This window comes from Ogataea angusta, assembly GCF_019207475.1.
Source record: "Ogataea angusta isolate 61-244 chromosome Unknown 61-244_NODE_3_length_881311_cov_93.026150, whole genome shotgun sequence".
Taxonomy (NCBI): Eukaryota; Fungi; Ascomycota; class Pichiomycetes; order Pichiales; family Pichiaceae; genus Ogataea; species Ogataea angusta.
Window position 1 is genome coordinate 212,090 of NW_025065217.1, and position 19,475 is coordinate 231,564.

At 49.7% G+C, this 19,475-nt stretch overlaps 12 protein-coding genes across 12 annotated transcripts; 10 read left to right on the forward strand and 2 right to left on the reverse strand.

Annotated features, from left to right (window-relative positions):
• Positions 1–79: 79 nt before the first annotated feature.
• On the forward strand, positions 80–2,236 carry KL928_001575 (uncharacterized protein; the record flags this gene model as incomplete). Its single annotated transcript, XM_043201955.1, has 1 exon — positions 80–2,236. One exon carries the CDS (start codon positions 80–82, stop codon positions 2,234–2,236), a length of 2,157 nt encoding a protein of 718 aa, XP_043060852.1.
• Positions 2,237–2,292: 56 nt separating this feature from the next.
• On the forward strand, positions 2,293–3,144 carry KL928_001576 (uncharacterized protein; the record flags this gene model as incomplete). The annotated part of the gene is made up of 1 exon (XM_043201956.1): positions 2,293–3,144. The coding sequence occupies one exon, from the start codon at positions 2,293–2,295 to the stop codon at positions 3,142–3,144; it is 852 nt and encodes a 283-aa protein (XP_043060853.1).
• A 158-nt stretch (positions 3,145–3,302) lies between these two features.
• Positions 3,303–4,481, forward strand: KL928_001577 (uncharacterized protein; the record flags this gene model as incomplete). Its single annotated transcript, XM_043201957.1, has 1 exon — positions 3,303–4,481. The coding sequence occupies one exon, from the start codon at positions 3,303–3,305 to the stop codon at positions 4,479–4,481; it is 1,179 nt and encodes a 392-aa protein (XP_043060854.1).
• Position 4,482: 1 nt separating this feature from the next.
• On the reverse strand, positions 4,483–6,468 carry KL928_001578 (uncharacterized protein; the record flags this gene model as incomplete). Its single annotated transcript, XM_043201958.1, has 1 exon — positions 4,483–6,468. The coding sequence occupies one exon, from the start codon at positions 6,466–6,468 to the stop codon at positions 4,483–4,485; it is 1,986 nt and encodes a 661-aa protein (XP_043060855.1).
• Positions 6,469–6,521: 53 nt separating this feature from the next.
• KL928_001579 (uncharacterized protein) lies at positions 6,522–8,564 on the forward strand (the record flags this gene model as incomplete). The annotated part of the gene is made up of 1 exon (XM_043201959.1): positions 6,522–8,564. The coding sequence occupies one exon, from the start codon at positions 6,522–6,524 to the stop codon at positions 8,562–8,564; it is 2,043 nt and encodes a 680-aa protein (XP_043060856.1).
• Positions 8,565–8,950: 386 nt separating this feature from the next.
• KL928_001580 (uncharacterized protein) lies at positions 8,951–9,649 on the forward strand (the record flags this gene model as incomplete). The annotated part of the gene is made up of 1 exon (XM_043201961.1): positions 8,951–9,649. The coding sequence occupies one exon, from the start codon at positions 8,951–8,953 to the stop codon at positions 9,647–9,649; it is 699 nt and encodes a 232-aa protein (XP_043060857.1).
• A 126-nt stretch (positions 9,650–9,775) lies between these two features.
• On the forward strand, positions 9,776–10,801 carry KL928_001581 (uncharacterized protein; the record flags this gene model as incomplete). Its single annotated transcript, XM_043201962.1, has 1 exon — positions 9,776–10,801. One exon carries the CDS (start codon positions 9,776–9,778, stop codon positions 10,799–10,801), a length of 1,026 nt encoding a protein of 341 aa, XP_043060858.1.
• A 316-nt stretch (positions 10,802–11,117) lies between these two features.
• Positions 11,118–12,117, forward strand: KL928_001582 (uncharacterized protein; the record flags this gene model as incomplete). Its single annotated transcript, XM_043201963.1, has 2 exons — positions 11,118–11,163; positions 11,264–12,117. 2 exons carry the CDS (start codon positions 11,118–11,120, stop codon positions 12,115–12,117), a joined length of 900 nt encoding a protein of 299 aa, XP_043060859.1.
• A 62-nt stretch (positions 12,118–12,179) lies between these two features.
• Positions 12,180–13,523, reverse strand: KL928_001583 (uncharacterized protein; the record flags this gene model as incomplete). Its single annotated transcript, XM_043201964.1, has 1 exon — positions 12,180–13,523. The coding sequence occupies one exon, from the start codon at positions 13,521–13,523 to the stop codon at positions 12,180–12,182; it is 1,344 nt and encodes a 447-aa protein (XP_043060860.1).
• Positions 13,524–13,805: 282 nt separating this feature from the next.
• On the forward strand, positions 13,806–14,555 carry KL928_001584 (uncharacterized protein; the record flags this gene model as incomplete). The annotated part of the gene is made up of 1 exon (XM_043201965.1): positions 13,806–14,555. The coding sequence occupies one exon, from the start codon at positions 13,806–13,808 to the stop codon at positions 14,553–14,555; it is 750 nt and encodes a 249-aa protein (XP_043060861.1).
• Positions 14,556–14,746: 191 nt separating this feature from the next.
• On the forward strand, positions 14,747–18,163 carry KL928_001585 (uncharacterized protein; the record flags this gene model as incomplete). Its single annotated transcript, XM_043201966.1, has 1 exon — positions 14,747–18,163. One exon carries the CDS (start codon positions 14,747–14,749, stop codon positions 18,161–18,163), a length of 3,417 nt encoding a protein of 1,138 aa, XP_043060862.1.
• Positions 18,164–18,331: 168 nt separating this feature from the next.
• On the forward strand, positions 18,332–19,432 carry KL928_001586 (uncharacterized protein; the record flags this gene model as incomplete). The annotated part of the gene is made up of 1 exon (XM_043201967.1): positions 18,332–19,432. One exon carries the CDS (start codon positions 18,332–18,334, stop codon positions 19,430–19,432), a length of 1,101 nt encoding a protein of 366 aa, XP_043060863.1.
• Between the last annotated feature and the right edge of the window lie 43 nt (positions 19,433–19,475).

Consider the following 19,475-nt stretch of genomic DNA (forward strand, 5'->3'; position numbering starts at 1 on the left):
TCACATTTTTGAACGTTGTCCTAGACTTGTGCAATATTTCGCGTCCATACCGCTTCCGAGCTTCGTAATAATATCCCCAATGGACGCTGTACGGCCAACCTCGCCGCGGCGCGTGAAGGTGTACACGCTCGAAGACGACAAGTGGGTCGACCGGGGCACGGGGTACTGTTCAGGAATGCTGGAGGGAGGCCCCCATTTCCTTGTTCGAAACGAGAATGACACCTCCCAAACGCTACTGAAGGCCACGATCGAGGGTTCTACACAGTACCAGCGACAGCAAGACACGCTGATTGTCTGGACAGACAGTCAGGGGAACGACTACGCTCTCTCGTTCCAGGAGCCAGACGGGTGTTTGTCGCTATGCGAATTTCTCATCAACATCCAGCACACAATTGAGCCCAACATATCGCTTGTGGCCGTGGTATCGAACGGCCAGGACGGCGAAGTCACAGAGGTGATTGCCGGCCCTGTGCCAGAGCCGTGTTTCCCCACTGACACGAACCTGGCGGAGCTTTTGGAGCTCTTGAACCAGGGCGCAAAGTCCAACAGATTCAAGGAGACTCTGCTGGAATTTATCCGGGACGAGGGCTTTCTGACTAAATTGATTGAAACGTTCCACAGAAACGAGCAGAACAAGAATCTGATCAACCTCTACTATCTATGTGATATTGTCAAGACGCTGGTTTTCTACAGCGAATCGGCCATTATGGAGACTTTCGTGGACGACGACTCGATCGACGGCATTGTCGGGATCCTCGAGTACGATTCCGAGTTCCCTAACTACAAGACCAACAACCGACAGTACCTTGCCGAAAAGACCAGCTTCAAAGAGGTGATCCCGATCAAGAGCGACGAAATCAAGGATCTCGTGAGACGAACGTTCCGGCTCTATTTTCTCAAGGACGTCGTACTGGCCAGACTGCTGGACGACGCGTCCTTCAACTGTATCTCGACCATGATCCATCACAATGAGGACCACATTCTTAAATTCATTCGCTCAGATCCCGAGTTCCTGCCCGCCTTATTCAAGCTGTACGACGACACGTCCGACCTCGACGTGTCCAAGGCACGCGACGGAATCAAGCTGATCCACCAGTTCACTCACATCGCCAAGAAATTCCAGCCTGTGCCGCGATCCGAGTTCTACAAAGCCCTGATCGACCAGGGACTGGTCAGACTCATCCAGTTCGCATTCAAAGACTCCGCCACGGAGAGCCGAATACTGGCCACGGAGCTCATTGTCACCATCATAGAGCATGACGTGCTTCTCTTCAACAAGAACGAGACCGAGATCGACACGACTTTGATCTCCATCCTTATCGAAGTTCTTTTGCACGATTCCAACGTTGGACTCAAAACGCAGGCATTCGAGGCCATCAAGGTTCTTTTGGACCCTGCCAGCATCGCGCAGTCGACCCTGCCCTTTGATTCGTCTCTCGGCAACGCAGACTCCAACGTCGACACGAGCCTCGTGGAATCCGGCTATCTCCAGAGTTTTTATAAGGGAGCCGCAGAAAAGCTATTTTCACCGCTAGAAAAACGCGTTTCCAGCCCGTCGAGCAAGTCCACCACCATCACATACTCCAACCTGTGCGAGCTACTCAATTTTGTCGCAAGAGAGCATGACAGAACCTTGAGCAAGACGTTTATTTTGGAGCACCATTTGCTCCGCGGAATAGGCAACCTCCACCACAAACGCTACTCGTTGCAGCTACGGCTCAGTGCCCTGCGTTGCATCAAAGCGATCATCATGCTGGACGACGAGGACTATGCTCGCTATCTTATTGAGAACGACGTGCTTCGTGAGTTCATGAACATGCTGCGCGAAACAGCTCGGCAGAACAATCTGGTTAATTCTGCCTGTCTGAGTGTGCTCCATCTTGTGCTACAGAACAAAGCTCTTATGAACTTCAAGGCGCTGCGCAACTACATGGTGACCAAGTACTCTGACATATTGAAGCTTGACCCTATAGGGCTTGAGCTGATTGCATCCGGCGACGACGCGCGCGAACAGTCTTTGCAGGCCGAAGCTATAGAGGTGAGTCCTACGTCTCCAGACATTCCGGACGACGTCGAACAGGAGAACTCTCCGCTGACGTCGAAAAACGCCCGACCGAACGAGGACGATCTTGGGACGCCCGAAAAGAAGAAAAAGCTGAATAGCATTATTCTCAAGGCTGGAAAAACGTTCCAAATTAATAATTACACCGAAGAGGAAGAAGCTGGCGAGACGTGAAAAAAATAATTGTGGGGAATATATGCATGTGAAATAACTTACCTTCCAGAACCATTATGTCTTCTTCTCCCTTCTTACGTGTTTGGCAGCCAGATCTGTTCAAGGACAAGGTTGCCTTTGTCACCGGCGGCTCGGGCACTATCTGCAAACGCCAAGCCGAAGCCCTCGTCACTTTGGGCTGTTCGGTAGCAATAATCGGCAGAAACACACAGAAGGCGACCACTGCAGCCTCTGAGCTGAACGAACTACGAGAGGACGTCCGGGCAATAGGCATCGGCGACTGCGACGTGCGCAAGCTGGACGATCTGGTTCGCGCCGTCCAGAAGACTGTGGACGAGCTGGGCCGGATCGACTTTGTCATCTGTGGGGCGGCTGGGAACTTCATCGCCGATTTCAACTCCCTAAGTGCCAATGCGTTCAAGACCGTTGTGGATATCGACTTGCTGGGCTCGTTCAACACGGTGAAGGCATGCTACAGCGAACTAAAGAAAAACAAAGGCGCGGTCCTATTCGTGTCTGCAACCTTCCACTACTACGGTGTGCCGTTCCAGGCACATGTGGGTGCTGCCAAGGCAGGTGTTGATGCCCTGTCCAACGCTCTGGCCGTTGAATTGGGACCGATCGGTGTCCGTGTGAACGCGATTGCTCCAGGTGCAATTGGCAACACAGAGGGGTACAGAAAGCTTTCTTCGGGGTCTCCAATGCAGAAAAAGATTCCTCTACAGAAACTGGGCTCCACAGACGACATTGCGCAGGCGACCATCTTTTTATTCAGCGACGCTGCGCAGTACATCACCGGTACCGTGCAGATAGTCGACGGGGGGTTCTGGCACATGGGGCCCCTTGTGACGACTGAGCTGTATCCGGAACAACTACTGAAACGGCTTGCAAGCAAGCCAAAACTATGAGAGTGCGTGATCATGTAGTTTTTTAATGAATCATGACCGTGACTATTTTTCCGCTAATCAATCCCCGTAATTTTCGGTATTTGATTTTTTTTTCTCCTCGGGGACGTATCAAACTCCGAGCATGATATATATGGTACATTTGCCCCAATATTCTCTCAATGGCATCCTCCCTCTCATCCTTTGACACCAAGACGACGGTATCTCCGTCTCGGATTGGGACGTTTCTGGATGCTGTGCTTGCAGACTTCCACCCGATCTACTTCGTCATCAATATGGGGCTGGGCATCACTAGCTCAGTGATGTACAACTTCCCGATCGAGCAGGTCCGCGTGGGGATGAAATACGTGGGTATCGTGTATTTTTTCATTGATCTCGTTGCATTTATCATCATTCACGCGCTTTTCTTCCTGCGCTACTTTGTGCTCTTCAACCGCTACGACGGAGTCTCATTTTGGGGGCTGCTCAAAGATCACCGGCTCAGCGTGTTCCTTGGAGCAGAGACCATGGGACTCGGCTCGTTGATCAACATGATTCATTATTTGAGGCCGGAATGGTCGGTTTTCACCTACACGCTGTGGTGGATCCAGGTAGCTCTCAGTCTGCTCTGTGCCTGGGGAGTCACCTTTTTGATGATGGCCGTGAACAACTTGGACGCCAGCAACCTCAACGCCACCATCCTGCTCCCCGTGGTCACCCTGACAGTGGCCTCGTCCACCGGCTCCATTGTGAGCGCAGAACTCGACTCTGCCAGGTGGAAGCTTTCGTCTGAGATCGTCACATTCATGCTACTCAGCAACGCTCTTCTGCTTGCTTTCCCGCTCATATCTGTCTACTTCTACAAGCTGCTCACATTAGGCCTGCCTTCCAAAGCCAGTATCTACTCGTGTTTCATCCCTATTGGTGTGCTGGGACAGGGCGCATTTGCTACACTGCTGAATTTCCAGCAATTGGCAGAGCTCCTTCAGAACGAGCCAGAGCTCATTAAGGCCACAGCTTTGCTCAGCCAAGAGTTCCTACAAGTGGTGGCGGCACTGCTTCAGCTTGGGTCCATCTACGTGGCCATGTCTCTCGTCTCAATGGGCATCTGCATTACCGTGATGGCTACTTTGGGAGTCTTCAAATATGGCCTCATACACAGCTGGTCAAAGACGCTCTGGGCGTCGACATTCCCATTGGGGACCATGGCCGTTTCCCAGTCGGAGCTGTACACTCTAACTGGCTGGCTGGGCTTTAAAATCACAGCCACCATCTACTCATTTGCATTGATCGCAGTCACAACGTACTGTCTGCTTAATACCTGCATTTTCGAAATTCCTGTTCGAAAGCATGACTTTTGATTCACTCCTCGAACCGTGAGAGTCCGGATGCTCTCACAGGCTTTGGACTGTCAAACACATACTCATAATACTCCTCCTCTTCACCATTAGCATTATGCCGGAACCGTTTTTCCATGCGCGGGAGTCGCGCCTCTGCGGCAGCGACCTGTGCATCTGTACCGTGTTTGCGCTCAAACGATATTAATGCATCTATCATCTGCTTTTTCTTTGGACCGTCTGTAGTTTCAATCGTCTTGTTGAAAACGTCGCGACAGCGATCCTTGGCCTCCTGAGTGACCTCGAACTGGAACTGGTCGTCTCCTGTTTCTTCTAGGCGGCACGCAAACTCGTCAAGTTGTTGCTGCGTCGGGACTTTTAGCTCCATCAGACACCGCTGAACAAGACTTCTCACGTCGCCGTCGGTAAGCTGTACTATGCGGTCTCTGATCTTTCTGGCGTTGTCGTACTTGCGCTCCTCCATCTCGTACTCGTAGTAGGCTTCCAGCACCTTCTTCCTCTCGTTCACGGATAAACTGTCCTCCCCGGCTGCCAGCTCGTAAATTGCAACACAACGCGCCCTGTCCCCTAGATCTGCCTCCAACGAAGCAAAGTCAATCCAGTTAGTGCTGTCGCGCGGATGCAGCTCGACCAGTTTTGTGTAGACCATGCGCACACGGTCAAATTCGCGAAGCTGCGTCTCCAGCTCAATGTAGTACCTCATAGCTTTTATATCACCGCAGAGTCCGATTGACCGTCCTAGCACCTTCCGGGCAGCAGCCAGCTGGCCCTGTCGAATCTCGAACTCTGCACACATCACCCATACGCGAGAAAAGGTGAATTTTTTGTGAGGAATGAGCGAGATCAATTTCTGGTATAGCTCTCTGGTTTTCTTAACGTCTCGTTTTTCGCTCCAAATAAGATATTTCATCCAGAGATAAATATAGCTGAGCCATCCGCTTTTCAGCTCACTCGATGGAACTGTATCTGTTGCCTCCTGTAGTTTGTGCGCGTATTTTTTCTCGTCAAAAATAGGCTCCACAAGCTTTAAATACGCCCACCATGTATCGTAATCGTTCGGGTTGCGCGCCAGCTCCTGCTCGTAGACAGCCATCCGTTTGCTCACCACTGACTTCTCAATCGACTCTTTCTGGCCATGCTGTTTTTCGAATTGCGTGTAATCGGCGCGCAGCGCGACCTTCTCGTCCTCTGGTAAATGCTCAAACCCATAGTCGAAAAGCAGCTTCGCCTGCTCCCAGTTTTTCATCGAGATCTCGAACTGTATCCACGAGTAAATGATCTTTGCGTCCAGTGTGCCTTTTTGTCGCAGTGCTTCGACTCCAAGCCTGTAAACATTGCGGACATTGACCTCATCTCCGTGCTCTTTCTCGAACTCTGCCCATTGGAGCCAGGTTGCAGAGCTGGGATGCATCACCACAAACTTTTCAAAAAGCAGCCTGGCGTTCTCGAACTCGTTGTACCGAGTCTCAAATCGAATATAGTGCTCCCACACCTCTGGGCCCGGCCGCCACTGGAGCCAGTTCTCGAATATTTGGCGTGTTCCAACAACATCCCCCACAGACTCTTCCACTGTAACGTATTGGTACCATAATTTGTCTACACGAGGAAGAAGTCTCGTCGCCCTGTCTAGCAGGTTTCTAGCGTGGTTGATGTTCTTGCCTTTTAGCTCTGTCTGGATGTATCTGATCCATAAAGGTACCTGTTTATGGTCGACCTCGAGCGCGCGCTCATAAATCGAACGTGCCCGCGCATAGTCCTTCTGATCGATCTCGAACTGTGCGTACCGCATCCACTGGCCAAAATCGAACCGCTTCACACGCAGAGCTTTCTCGTACTCTGTTCTTTTCCGGCCTTGGTACTCCCTCAGCTCTTCCAGGTCCTGGATCTGGATCTTGGCCGGCTGCACGGGTTTTTGTCTCTTTTCGTACGCCTCAGCCATCAGCTGAGATGCCGAGACCTGCTGCTCAGCAAACTTGGGTTCCTCGGACATGGTAAAATAATAAAAGAATATTTTTTTCCGTGAAATATTTACTCCAAACGCGCATGTCTCTTTTTGAGGGCCATCGATTCCTCATCATACAGTCCAGTGAGCTGTCTGCGACCAAGGCAGAGAACCTGAAGAAGCAGATCATTAGCACTGGATACGATGAGGAGGGTGGCATCCTGATCAAGCGGAACTCTGACCTGATTCCAGTTTCTAACGAGAAACTGGCAAAAGTCACACTGATAGTCTCGAACACGGTAGATTTTGTGGAGTACCAGCTCGCGGAAGAATTGATGATTCCGGTTGTGCGAGATGCGTGGGTGGTAGACTCAATTGCTGCAAACCTGATCGAGACGTTGCGATCGTATTCACCTGATCCCAAATACTTCCTTAGCAGTGTAAGCATATGTTGCGCAGCTTCGATCTGCAAAGGCGATAAGGAGGCCCTGTTCAGCGCCGTGCGCTCATTTGGCGGAATACACACAGACCATCTGTCCCGAAGAACAACCCATCTGATTGCCGTTGACACAGACGACGACATGTGCCGTATGGCTATCGCATTCAACCAGGCTTGTGAGCGAGACGTTATTAGGATTGTGAGGCCCGAATGGCTTCTAGACAGTATTATATCTAAACACAGACTCGAGGAGGACAGATATGGTGTTGGCTCTAAGGAGCGATACGCAGAGCCGGTGACTTCTGCTCTGTTCAAAGGACGGACATTTTTTTTGGATGATGATTTTAATATCTCGAGCCGAGTGAGCTCTAGCCTGAAAACACTCATAGAACAGCACGGAGGCAAGGTGGATTCTGAAGATCGGGCAGACACCTACATTGGGAAGTATCGAGTTGGTGATATGTACCAGCTCGCGAACCAGGAGAAATGGCCTACCGGAAACCTGAATTGGCTATTCTGGATGCTGTTGCACGAGGAGTGGATCACTCCAGGTAAAATAATGCTCCACTATCCATATCCTAAAGAACCCCTAGAAGGGATGGATAGGGTGGTGGTCTCCGTTACGCATTATAGTGGCGATTCACGCTTGTATTTACAGCAGCTGGTGGAAATCATGGGCGGAACGTTTACGAAAAATCTTCGACAATTCACCACCACGCATCTGCTTGTCGCGAAGCCGACGGGCGAAAAGTACAAATACGCACAGGAGTGGAATATCAAATGCCTGAACCATCTATGGCTCGAGGAAAGTTATGCCAAATGGGAGCTCCAAGATGACTCTGACCCCCGCTACTTGAAGTTCGGGGACCAGCTGGACGTTGCGCATGCTGTTGGTCACACAAGCTTAGAGATCGGATTGACCAGTAGCCAGAACACGCGAATGGATTCCCAAGATGTGTCTAGCTCACTGGAAATGCCACGCAAAAAGCTCAAACCAAACAGCAAACCGTACGATATCGTTGCAATACTGACCGGTTGTGATAGGGAGTTCAGTGCTTCTGATCTCCGAAATTTCAGCAAAGTGGGTATCAAGGTTGTCGAACAGCCGACAAACTCCCTTAATTGCATTATTGCTCCTGGCATTCTTCGAACCGAGAAGTTTCTCAAGTCGTTAAGCAAAAGCCCAAAATATTTACTCACGCCCATGTTCCTCATAGACGTTCTCGCTACCATAAACTCGCATAAACTAGACAATTTTGAGCGCGTGAAACCACGAATTGACAAGTATAATTTATCAAGACATATCAACTTCAAGAAAGACCCCAAGATGAAAGAGCTATTCCTCGATCCCTCGCTAGGTGCGCAGAATATCGTCAATTTGATTGAACATTCAAACTCCAAACTATTTGAAACGGGGGACTTCTGTATCTCAGCTACGATCCCAGGCGGGCCAGACCTAATCAGTAGTATTGTGAAGTCATTTGGTTGCCAGGTGTGCCTGATCTTTGACAAGAAAACCAAGAGACTGCCAAAAAAGGTGGCAGCTACAAGATATCTACTCTGCGAAGCAAAAGATGAGCCGCTACAGGCCCATTTTCGCAAACTGGCCGAGGGGGAGCATTACCGTATTGTGGAGTGGAATTGGGTCGTGATGTCCATATTCAATACCAAATTAGTGGATAGATTCATAATTAATGAGAGCTAACTTTTATTTTCAGCTAAAAAATAATTGGAAAAAATTCAAGCCCGTGCCCGGGTTCGAACCGGGGACCAACAGATTTGCAATCTGCTGCTCTACCACTGAGCTACACGTGCTGAATTCAGAATCAGTTATGCTGTTCGTGAGTATGACCGGACAAGAGTAGGTGTCCCGACAACCTAGTGTCTACTCTCCTTATGCGTGCTCACCAATGTTGAAGATTTTCGACCCAGAGATAGTATGAAGCAATCTCAGATACGTTTGTTTACAATAGGAGAATGTCAACAACCCCCGCGACAATTCATATGCTGCAATCTAAAGCTAATAAGCAAAATTGCATTTTTTATATTTTCTTCCTCTTTAATTTTCGACGGACATCTCTGCTTTTTACCATGAGTGGGTTTAGAGGTAACGGCTATGGTTATGGATATAACTATAGAGACCCATACTACTCCAGAGGACGTGGAAGAGGTGGATCGTACGCATACAAGCGGTCTTACAACGATGACGGTGTGCCATACGAATCGAACACATATCCTGAGCCAACCAGCGAAGATTATCGGGGAAACTATCCCCGTCGAGGGGGGCCCTATAGGGGACCGCACAGACCCCGGGGACGCGGTAGAGGAAGCTATCACGGCGGATACAACGACAATCATCACGACCAGCAATATGACCATTATGAGGAACGCGATGGCGAGTCTCGGCCCAGAAGCGGTGTGTCGCATTCCATGAATGGATCAGGGTCGTCCAGAGATAACAGCGAACTTGCACATTCGAAGCCAAGCTCGCGAAACGGGGGTAGAAGCGAACACGATCGAAGACAGCAGGACTCTGTCGGTACAGAAACAGAGCCTACAAACTCGAACGAAAACCACTGGGTGATACGGCTCAGAGTTTCGGGCGGGACCAAGGCATCACTGAGCAAATCTTTTGACGAACTGGACAAAATCAATAAGGTGCTAGCGGAGTCGGCTATAAAACGCCTTCATTTAGAGATGGATGTGGAAAGGTACTCCAGAGCGGGCAGAAGCGAGGACGTGCGGTGTAGACTAGCAGAAGAGAAGTTGGAGGCGCTCAACTTCATCTAAGCAGTACGGTATAGGACCAGACGTACGTAATAATGAGAACGCGACGACTTTTTATGATGGCGATTTGTGAAACAAGTCCCCACTTGAGTTTTTTTGGCAATAATTTTCTGCCTTCTTTTTTTTTTAATGCCAGCTCTTCCAACATTTGATTGCAAACTGATTACAGGCCTAGTCTACGCGGCCACAGCAATTGGGCTGCTGAAGATCGTCTCAAAAACGTACAGCTTCCTTTCGCTCATCACAAGTTTGTTCCTCCTGCCCCCTGTCGACTTTAAGGTTTACGGAGCCAAAAAGGGCGCATGGGCTGTCATCACCGGAGCGTCCGAGGGTATCGGACAGGAATTTGCCAAACAACTTGCTTCCAGGGGTCTCAACGTTGTTTTAATCTCAAGAACGCAATCTAAGCTGGAGGCAATTGCCACAGACATCGAGACAAAGTACAAGGTGCAAACCAGAGTGGTTGCTGCGGATTGCTCGAAAAACACCCCTGAACTGTACGCCTTGCTCTCCAAATCGATTGAAGACCTGCCTGTGTCGGTGCTGATCAACAACGTGGGCCGTTCGCACGAAGGCCCAGTTCCTTTTGTCGAGACGCCAGACGAGGAACTGGACAACATTCTGACCATCAACAACCTGTTTTTGGCCAAAATGACCAAACTCACCATTCCTGTTATCGACAAAGCCATTGCCTCCAAGAAGGCCAGCAGGGGTCTTATTGTGAACGTTGGCTCCTTTGCCGGTCTTTTCCCAACTCCGTACCTTGCCACTTACTCTGGATCGAAGTCGTTTTTGCAAAACTTCTCTCAAGCCTTGTCTGTCGAGCTCAAGAGCCAGAAGATTGACGTCGAGCTGGTTCTGGCATACTTTGTCACCACTGCTCTGTCGGCCATCAGAAGAAGCTCTTTCTTTATTCCTACTCCAAAAGACTTTGTTGCTGCCACTTTGAGAAACATGGGCAGAAGAGGCGGTGCCCAGGACAGATTTGCCACTAGCTCTCCATACCCTTCCCATGCCCTGATGCAATACGTTGCACACAATACCGTGGGAGTGTATTCTGAGTTCATCGCCAACTCCACCTTCAAGGCAATGAAGGCCACGAGAGCTAAGAGGCTGAAGAAGCTGCAAAAGCAAAAAGAGGCCAAGGCAGAGTAAAGCCGGGTGCTGACTCTACGTATGGACTACATAGTTTGAAGACACAGGAGAGCCATCTGGAACACGACATCTGTGCACCGCAAAAAACGTAAACAAACTTTTTCTCTTTTCAGACAGATCACGAAAACGAGTTAGATCGAAGTGGAATTGAGTGTATTCAAGTCACCTGATATACGACGTCCCCAGATCTAGACCTGCCAAAAGCAAAAGAAGCAATAACTCAGCTGTATACCGTGGCACAAGAAACTCATTTGTTGGATCTACTACATACGCAATTCACGTCCCTTTAAAAAAGTTAACTAGATTACGAAACACCATGGCAGAACTAAACGATTTCGAGAAGCTGGAGAAGATTGGAGAAGGTGAGTACTTTAAGACAAGGCTTGTGCAATTTATACTAACTGTCAGGAACCTACGGAGTGGTCTACAAGGCATTAGATACCAAACACAACAACCGCGTAGTGGCACTGAAGAAGATCCGGTTGGAATCTGAGGACGAGGGAGTCCCATCCACCACGATTCGTGAAATCTCGCTTCTGAAGGAGCTTCGTGACGACAACATCGTTGCTCTGTATGACATCGTGCACTCCAACTCTAACAAGATTTATCTTGTTTTCGAGTTCCTTGATATGGACCTCAAGAAATACATGGAGTCTATTCCTGAAGGTGAAGGGCTGGGAAGAGACATGGTCAAGAAGTTCATGCTCCAGCTCGTTCGTGGGCTCTACCACTGCCACGCGCACCGAGTCTTGCACAGAGACCTGAAACCCCAAAATCTGCTGATCGACAAGGAAGGTAACTTGAAGGTTGCCGATTTTGGCCTTGCCAGAGCTTTTGGCGTTCCACTGCGTGCATACACTCACGAGGTTGTCACGCTGTGGTACAGAAGCCCTGAGATCCTGCTTGGAGGGAAACAGTACTCTACAGGAGTCGACATGTGGTCTATCGGTTGTATCTTTGCCGAGATGTCCAACAGGAAGCCGCTCTTTGCTGGTGATTCTGAGATCGATCAAATATTCAAGATCTTCCGTGTTCTGGGAACACCAACTGAGGAGATCTGGCCAGACGTCACTTATCTGAGCGATTTCAAGCCTAGCTTCCCTAAATGGTCAAAGCAGAATTTGGCCGACATAGTTCCTAATCTGGACCCTCACGGTGTCGATCTTTTGGAACAGCTCTTGACATACGATCCTGCAGGAAGAATCAGCGCCAAGAGAGCTCTGATGCACCCATACTTCCAGGAAGACTATGTTCAGCCGTCCGAATACCCGCAACAGTCCGCCATGCAGGTTGACACATCTACCATCTACGTTTGACCGATACCCTAATGAGATCTTCCGTTTATAACCATCGATAAAGTGAATAAAAAAATCTGCTGTCATAGCCTTCTGCCTGGCACCAGGGCGAATATGATGCTCAGAACAGCTGTCATCAGCAAGATGAGCAACAGCACGAATATAGAGCGACGCCGCAGCAAGTTCTTCACAAAAGGCTCTTTGATGGGCACAAGTCCTCTTTTCGACGCGTAGCTCTCGCTGTAGCCAGCAAAATACAACAAGGGATCTACCCGGTAGTAGCTGCTCAACAACAAGTAGAATGCAAAAAAGAAAGGCACGACAACGACCCACCGCACTTGCTTTGGTTGATAGTCAAGGAAAATAAGAGTGTATCCGGTCCAGAAAGCCCCCAATCCAGACAAAAACGAGCCCAGCATTCTATACGTTGCTGATTTAGACGTCACGTTTGACAATGCATGATATCGCAGGAAATTAGGGTAGGCCTCGTGCTCCATAGCTTTGAAAACAAACTCGCGCGACTCGTCAAAGATCTCTGGGTCATCGCGTCCGTCTCTGTGAACGGCCCGGATCACTCTTTCTACCATTTCTGGAGGTATCACAATTCTCTTGGGCGAGCTGTCGAGGAAATAGGTGCGCACTATATTCTGTGCCGACTGATTGAGTTTCTCGCGTGTGGCGAAATGACTGTCCTTGAACGGTTTCTCAGGAGGAAGCAGATCTTGCTGTATCATAGTCTCAATCATTTGAGGATTGATTCTAGAAACTCTCTTCGCAGAGTTTGACTCCTTTGTGGTATCTCTTAAGTTGTCATCGCTCGGAGTCTGTGACTGTCGTTTCAGCTCATCGATCTTGGCGTTCACCAACGGATCGCTCGATCGCACACTGCTTTCTCCTCGGAGAAAAGCGGACATTCTGCGGGAATCGGACTCTTCAAGGAGATTGTTGCGCATGAGCAGGTCCAACAGGAGCGACGAGGACTTTGAGTCTCTGCTGCTGGTATTGGACTGTCTATTAGAAGGCGGAGTCTGCTGTCTCAAGGGAGTGCTTTGTCCCGTGGCAGAGTTGAAAGTCTGGTCAGCATTTCGTATTCTCTCGTTGACTGCCAGCGACTGTTTGAGCCCCTTGACATAGGTCTTGCAAAGACCCATATGCTGCACCGTGTCGATCCAAAAGTCTAGATAGTCTATGTTTCTTTGTTCATCTCTCATGTAGACATAGAACGACCACAGGTCAACAGGAGATTGGGTCTTGCGGTTGAGAATTTCAAAGAGCGTTGGCCATCTGTTCACGAACTGCTTTTCCGATTGTACGGTGTCCACTTCGATCCTTGAGACCACTCTCTGCTCCAGATCATCGGCCCTAACAAAGTTAGACGAAGTGTTGGGCCCCGAAAGCCCTGCCGGATTCGCATTGGACAAAGCCATTATGGGAAAAGATCAAGATTAGGGTTTCTATGAAGGGTAATCCAGCAGACCAACACAGAAAATTAGCACCAGACACACCAACCAGCTTTATCTGTTTATGCAAATGGCTGGATTTTAAAAATTACCAAAACAAAATAATAACACTTTGGAAACCGACACCCGTGCACCGCATGGAGGATATTTTGGGCCCCAGCGTCTAGGATGAACTATAAATCACTCCCCTTTTCTTTCATACCACATCTGAAGACTACTTTGCTAACAATCATCCACAGATAGTACAGCATGCCTATTGAACTTCTGCTCTCGCCGGTGATGAGGCCGGTGGTTCTTGCCAAATCGGTTCTTTTCCACCCTCACCGTCGTTCTTCGCGGTATGTTCCACACATTATCGATTTGGATGAGGACAACTGCTCTGAATTTGCCGTGAGAAGACGGTTTGGAACCGGATCCAAGATTTTCGACGTCTACGATACTAAGGCCGAGGGCTCTGGTCCTTTGGGCCCTACCGAGGCCTCCAAAAGACTCTTTTGGTTCGTGAGATCGAGAGCGGTTAAGGGTGCATACAAGATGTATAACTCGGAAATTCTGGGCACAGGGCCTAACGGCGAGGACGAACCTTGCGCTGCATTGAGAGCCGGTTTGAGATCAAACATTCTTCTTATCAGAGCCCCTGATGTGCCTGTGACCGAGCTTGGATGGCACATCATCAACCATCGAGTGGACGCGTTAGACCAGTACAGAATGTTCACTTTAGCTGACGGTGCCACTTACCAGTGGACGACCGAGGGTAAGTTCTTGGAGAAAGTGAGAAATGTGGGAGAGAAGGAATCGGAAGTCAGAGAGAGAATTGGGCAGGTGATTCCGGCCGGAGCGTCTGGATTCACCGTTAAGGTTGATGAGTCCAAGATCCCTAAAGAGCTGGCTCTTGCCTCTGCCCTATGCTCGTACGTTGACCATTGGAACACCAACCTCGCTGTCGGCGGTATCTACTACGCTAGAAAGTACTCGCATGTGAGATGGAAGAGAGACTAGGCTAGCTGACTCAGAGTCCTCATTTTTTCTTTAGGTTTTTACAATATAATAGAAGTCCCCCCCCTGATGATATCCTTCTGGCGTCCGGAAATATCCAGATCGCGTAAGTCCGGAAACCGCGGATTCTTCGTACACGACCCTCCTCATCTATAAAATATTTTCAGTCGAAAATTTTTCGAAAATCAGTCATCATGTCCCTCAGAATTCTTGCCAGACATTGGCGTATGCCAAAGCTGGCCCCTCTGAAGACCAGCTTGGCTAGAACCTATGCCTCACAGGTTGAGAAAGCATCGACATATGCGGGCGCAGGCATTCTATCTGGTTTCACTGGAGAAAATGCACATCATTTGGTGGATGTTTCCCGTGTTTTGGTGATTGGCTCTGGAGGATTGTCTATTGGCCAGGCGGGAGAGTTTGACTACTCCGGTTCCCAGGCCATCAAGGCTCTGAAGGAGGCCAACAAGCAGTCGATTTTAATCAACCCTAATATTGCTACCAACCAGACTTCGCATGCCCTTGCCGACGAGATCTACTATCTTCCAGTGACTCCTGAGTACATCACTTATATCATTGAGAGAGAAAGACCAGACGGAGTGCTGCTCACTTTCGGAGGCCAAACTGGTTTGAATGTTGGTGTTCAGCTCGAAAAAATGGGTATTTTCAAAAAATACGGTGTCAAGGTTCTTGGAACTCCAATCAAAACTCTGGAAACCTCTGAGGATAGAGACCTGTTTGCTCAGGCATTGAATGAGATCAACATCCCGATCGCCGAGTCCATTGCTGTTGAAACTGTTGACGATGCTCTTACTGCTGCCGACAAGATCGGGTATCCGATTATTGTCAGATCTGCCTACGCTCTGGGAGGTCTTGGGTCTGGTTTTGCTGCCAACGAGACTGAGCTGAGAAACCTCGCTTCACAATCGCTTTCTCTGGCTCCTCAGATCCTTGTTGAGAAGTCCCTGAAGGGGTGGAAAGAGGTCGAGTACGAGGTGGTCAGAGACAGAGTTGGAAACTGCATCACTGTTTGCAACATGGAGAATTTCGACCCACTGGGAATCCACACCGGAGACTCGATTGTGGTTGCTCCTTCGCAGACGCTTTCTGACGAGGAGTACCACATGCTCAGATCTGCTGCCATCAAGATTATCCGTCATCTCGGTGTTGTTGGAGAGTGTAATGTGCAGTATGCTCTGCAGCCAGACGGACTGGATTACAGAGTTATTGAGGTCAACGCCCGTTTGTCCAGATCGTCAGCCCTGGCTTCCAAGGCTACCGGATATCCTCTGGCCTACACTGCTGCCAAGATTGCTCTTGGCTACACTCTGCCAGAGCTGCCTAACCCTGTCACCAAGACCACGAGTGCCAACTTCGAGCCATCTCTGGACTACATGGTCACCAAGATCCCAAGATGGGACCTCTCGAAGTTTCAGCACGTCAAGAGAGACATTGGCTCTTCGATGAAGTCTGTTGGAGAGGTGATGGCCATCGGACGTAATTTCGAGGAGTCATTCCAGAAGGCCATCAGACAGGTCGACCCTTCGTTCATTGGATTCCAGGGAGCCAAATTCGACGACCTCGACCACGCTCTGTCGCACCCGACCGACAGACGGTGGCTTGCTGTTGGCCAAGCGTTGTTGCACGAGAACTATACCGTTGACAGAGTACACGAGTTATCGAAAATTGACAAATGGTTCCTGTACAAGCTCAGCAACATCGTCGAGATGCAAAAGGAATTGGAGGCCATTGGCTCGTTGTTCGGCGTGACCCAGGACGTGATGAGCCGCGCCAAGAAGCTTGGATTCTCCGACAAGCAGATCGCTCTTGCTGTTGGCTCTACAGAGCTGGAGGTGCGTGCCAGAAGAAAGTCATTTGGCATCACTCCGTTCGTGAAGAAGATCGACACGCTCGCCGCCGAGTTCCCTGCCGACACAAACTACCTGTACACTACGTACAACGCCACGTCGCACGACGTCAAGTTTGACGAGTTTGGAACCATGGTTTTGGGATCGGGTGTCTACCGTATTGGTTCGTCTGTCGAGTTCGACTGGTGTGCCGTTTCCGCTGCCCGTGCCCTGAGAAAGGCAGGCAAGAAGACCGTCATGGTCAACTACAATCCAGAGACCGTGTCGACCGACTTCGACGAGGTCGACCGACTGTACTTCGAAGAGCTCTCCTTTGAGAGAGTCATGGACATTTACGAGCTGGAGAACGCCAAGGGCCTGGTTGTTTCCGTTGGAGGCCAGCTTCCGCAGAACATTGCACTCAAGCTGCAACAGCAGGGCGCTAAGGTTCTTGGAACCAACCCTGAGGACATCGACAAGGCCGAGGACAGACACAAGTTCAGCAGTATTCTGGATTCCATCAACGTCGACCAGCCTGCCTGGAAAGAACTCACGTCCGTTGAGGAGGCCGAGAACTTCGCCAATGAGGTCGGCTACCCGGTTCTTGTCAGGCCTTCGTACGTTCTTTCCGGTGCTGCCATGTCAGTCATTCGCTCGGAGTCTGAGCTGGAGCAGAAACTCACGAACGCTGCAGACGTCTCCGCCGAACACCCTGTGGTGATTTCGAAGTTCATCGAAGGAGCGCAGGAAATCGACATCGACGCTGTGGCTTCCCATGGAAAAGTCCTGGTGCACGCTGTCTCGGAACACGTCGAGAACGCCGGAATCCATTCCGGTGACGCTACTCTGGTACTGCCTCCACAGGGCCTAGACCAGGAAACCATGGACAGACTGAAGGAGATCGCCGACAAGGTTGCTGCCGCATGGAACATTACCGGTCCATTCAACATGCAAATCATCAAGGCCGAGAACCCATCCACCGGAAAGCCCGACCTCAAAGTTATCGAGTGTAACATCCGTGCCTCGAGATCGTTCCCATTCGTTTCGAAGGTGCTGGGCGTCAATTTCATCGATGTCGCAGTCAAGGCCTTGCTAGACAGCAATGTTCCTGCTCCAGTCGACCTGATGAAAAAATCCTACAACTACGTTGCTACCAAGGTGCCGCAATTTTCTTTTACCAGATTGGCTGGTGCAGACCCATTCTTGGGCGTCGAAATGGCATCCACCGGAGAAGTCGCCTGTTTCGGAGACAACGTGGTGGACGCATACTGGACCTCCATTCTCTCGACCATGAATTTCCACGTGCCTAAACCACCTGCTGGTATTCTCTTTGGCGGAGACTTGTCGAACGACAACCTTGGCAATGTTGCCAAGAGACTGAGCCCGCTGGATTACAAGTTCTACGTTGCCTCTCCTGCCGTTGCCGAGTACCTGAGCAAGTACGTTAACACTCCTGTTGAGGTGATTGAGTTCCCTAAGGAAAATAAGAGAGAACTGAGAGAGGTGTTCCAGAAGTACGATATCAAGTGTGTCTTCAACCTTGCCAAGGAGCGGGCCGAGAGTCTGCTGGACGAGGACTACGTTATGCGGAGAAACGCCATCGACTTTGCCATCCCACTCTTCAACGAGCCGCAGACTTCGTTGCTCTTCTCTCAGTGTCTCGCTGAAAAGCTGCCAGCTCTGTTGGCCAACCAGGCCAAGTCCGAGGTGGTAATTCCTTCAGAGGTGAAGAGATGGAGCGAGTTCATTGGTGGCAAGCCTGTCTAATGACCGCATATAGTGACCAAATAATACAATAAATTAGAATGCTGGAAAAATAATTAATAGGCCAAAGCAGCAAAAGCCAAGAAAGACCGGAGTAAAAGATCTGCAATTTTTTTGGTAGAATTTATGGATTAGCACTACAGCAGAAAATTATAGTATGGACATTTAAGGATGGGTGTTTGTGGATCCAAGGAAGGAGACTCCTCTCCGCCAAAAGCCCCCGCATCCAATGGGGCAGTGAACACCGTTGAGAAACAACAATCCACTCAGAACAAAAGCAAACCAAAGCAGGAAGTCAAAATGCTGTTGCTAGGGTCTGGAGAGTCCGGTAAGAGCACTGTTCTCAAACAAATCAAAATTCTCCACCAGGACGGGTTTTCCAAGCGCGAACTCTACGATTTCAAGCCGTTTGTATTCAAGAACATAATCGAATGTGCGCAATCGCTGGTCCGGGCCATCAAACAGTTCAATGCCGAGTCCGAACTAAAAACGCTCACGCCTCAGCAGCTAGACGCCATTGATGCCTACGAGACCGCCATGGACGACACCACGGAGCAGTTCAATGTCGAAGTGGCGGGCCTTATCAAGAAGCTTATCAGAGAACCGGTCGTCAACAAGCTGCTGGAAGAGAAACGCAACGAATTCTACATTCTGGACTCCGCTCAGTATTTCTTTGACAACATCGACCGCATTTTTGCCGAAAACTATCTTCCAACCGTGGAGGATGTGCTCAGGACTAGGAAACAGACCTCCGGAATATACGACACCAAGTTCCAGCTGGAAGACATCAACATTCATCTATACGACGTGGGTGGACAGAGGTCAGAAAGGAAGAAGTGGATCCACTGTTTCGACAACGTCACTGTGATCATGTTTTGCGTTGCGCTTTCTGAATACGATCAGGTCCTGCTGGAGTCGAGCAGCCAGAATAGACTGGAGGAGTCTCTAAATCTATTTGACTCTGTGGTCAACTCAATGTGGTTCCGGCGCACATCTATCGTTCTGTGCCTGAACAAAATTGATGTCTTCATCGAGAAACTGCCTCGCTCGCCGCTCGAGAACTACTTCCCCGACTACGTCGGTGGAAACGATGTGAACAAGGCTGTCAAGTACATTCTCTGGCGGTTCCGTCAGCTCAACCGTTCCAACGTGAACATCATGCCGTACGTTACGCAGGCAACTGACACCAATAACATGAAGCTGGCTTTCGCAGTGGTGAAGGAAACAATTATCCACAATGCCTTGATGGACAGTGGGATACTGCAGGCGTGATTATGCTATGTAAAAAAAATATAGAGCCAAAAAAAACCCTAAA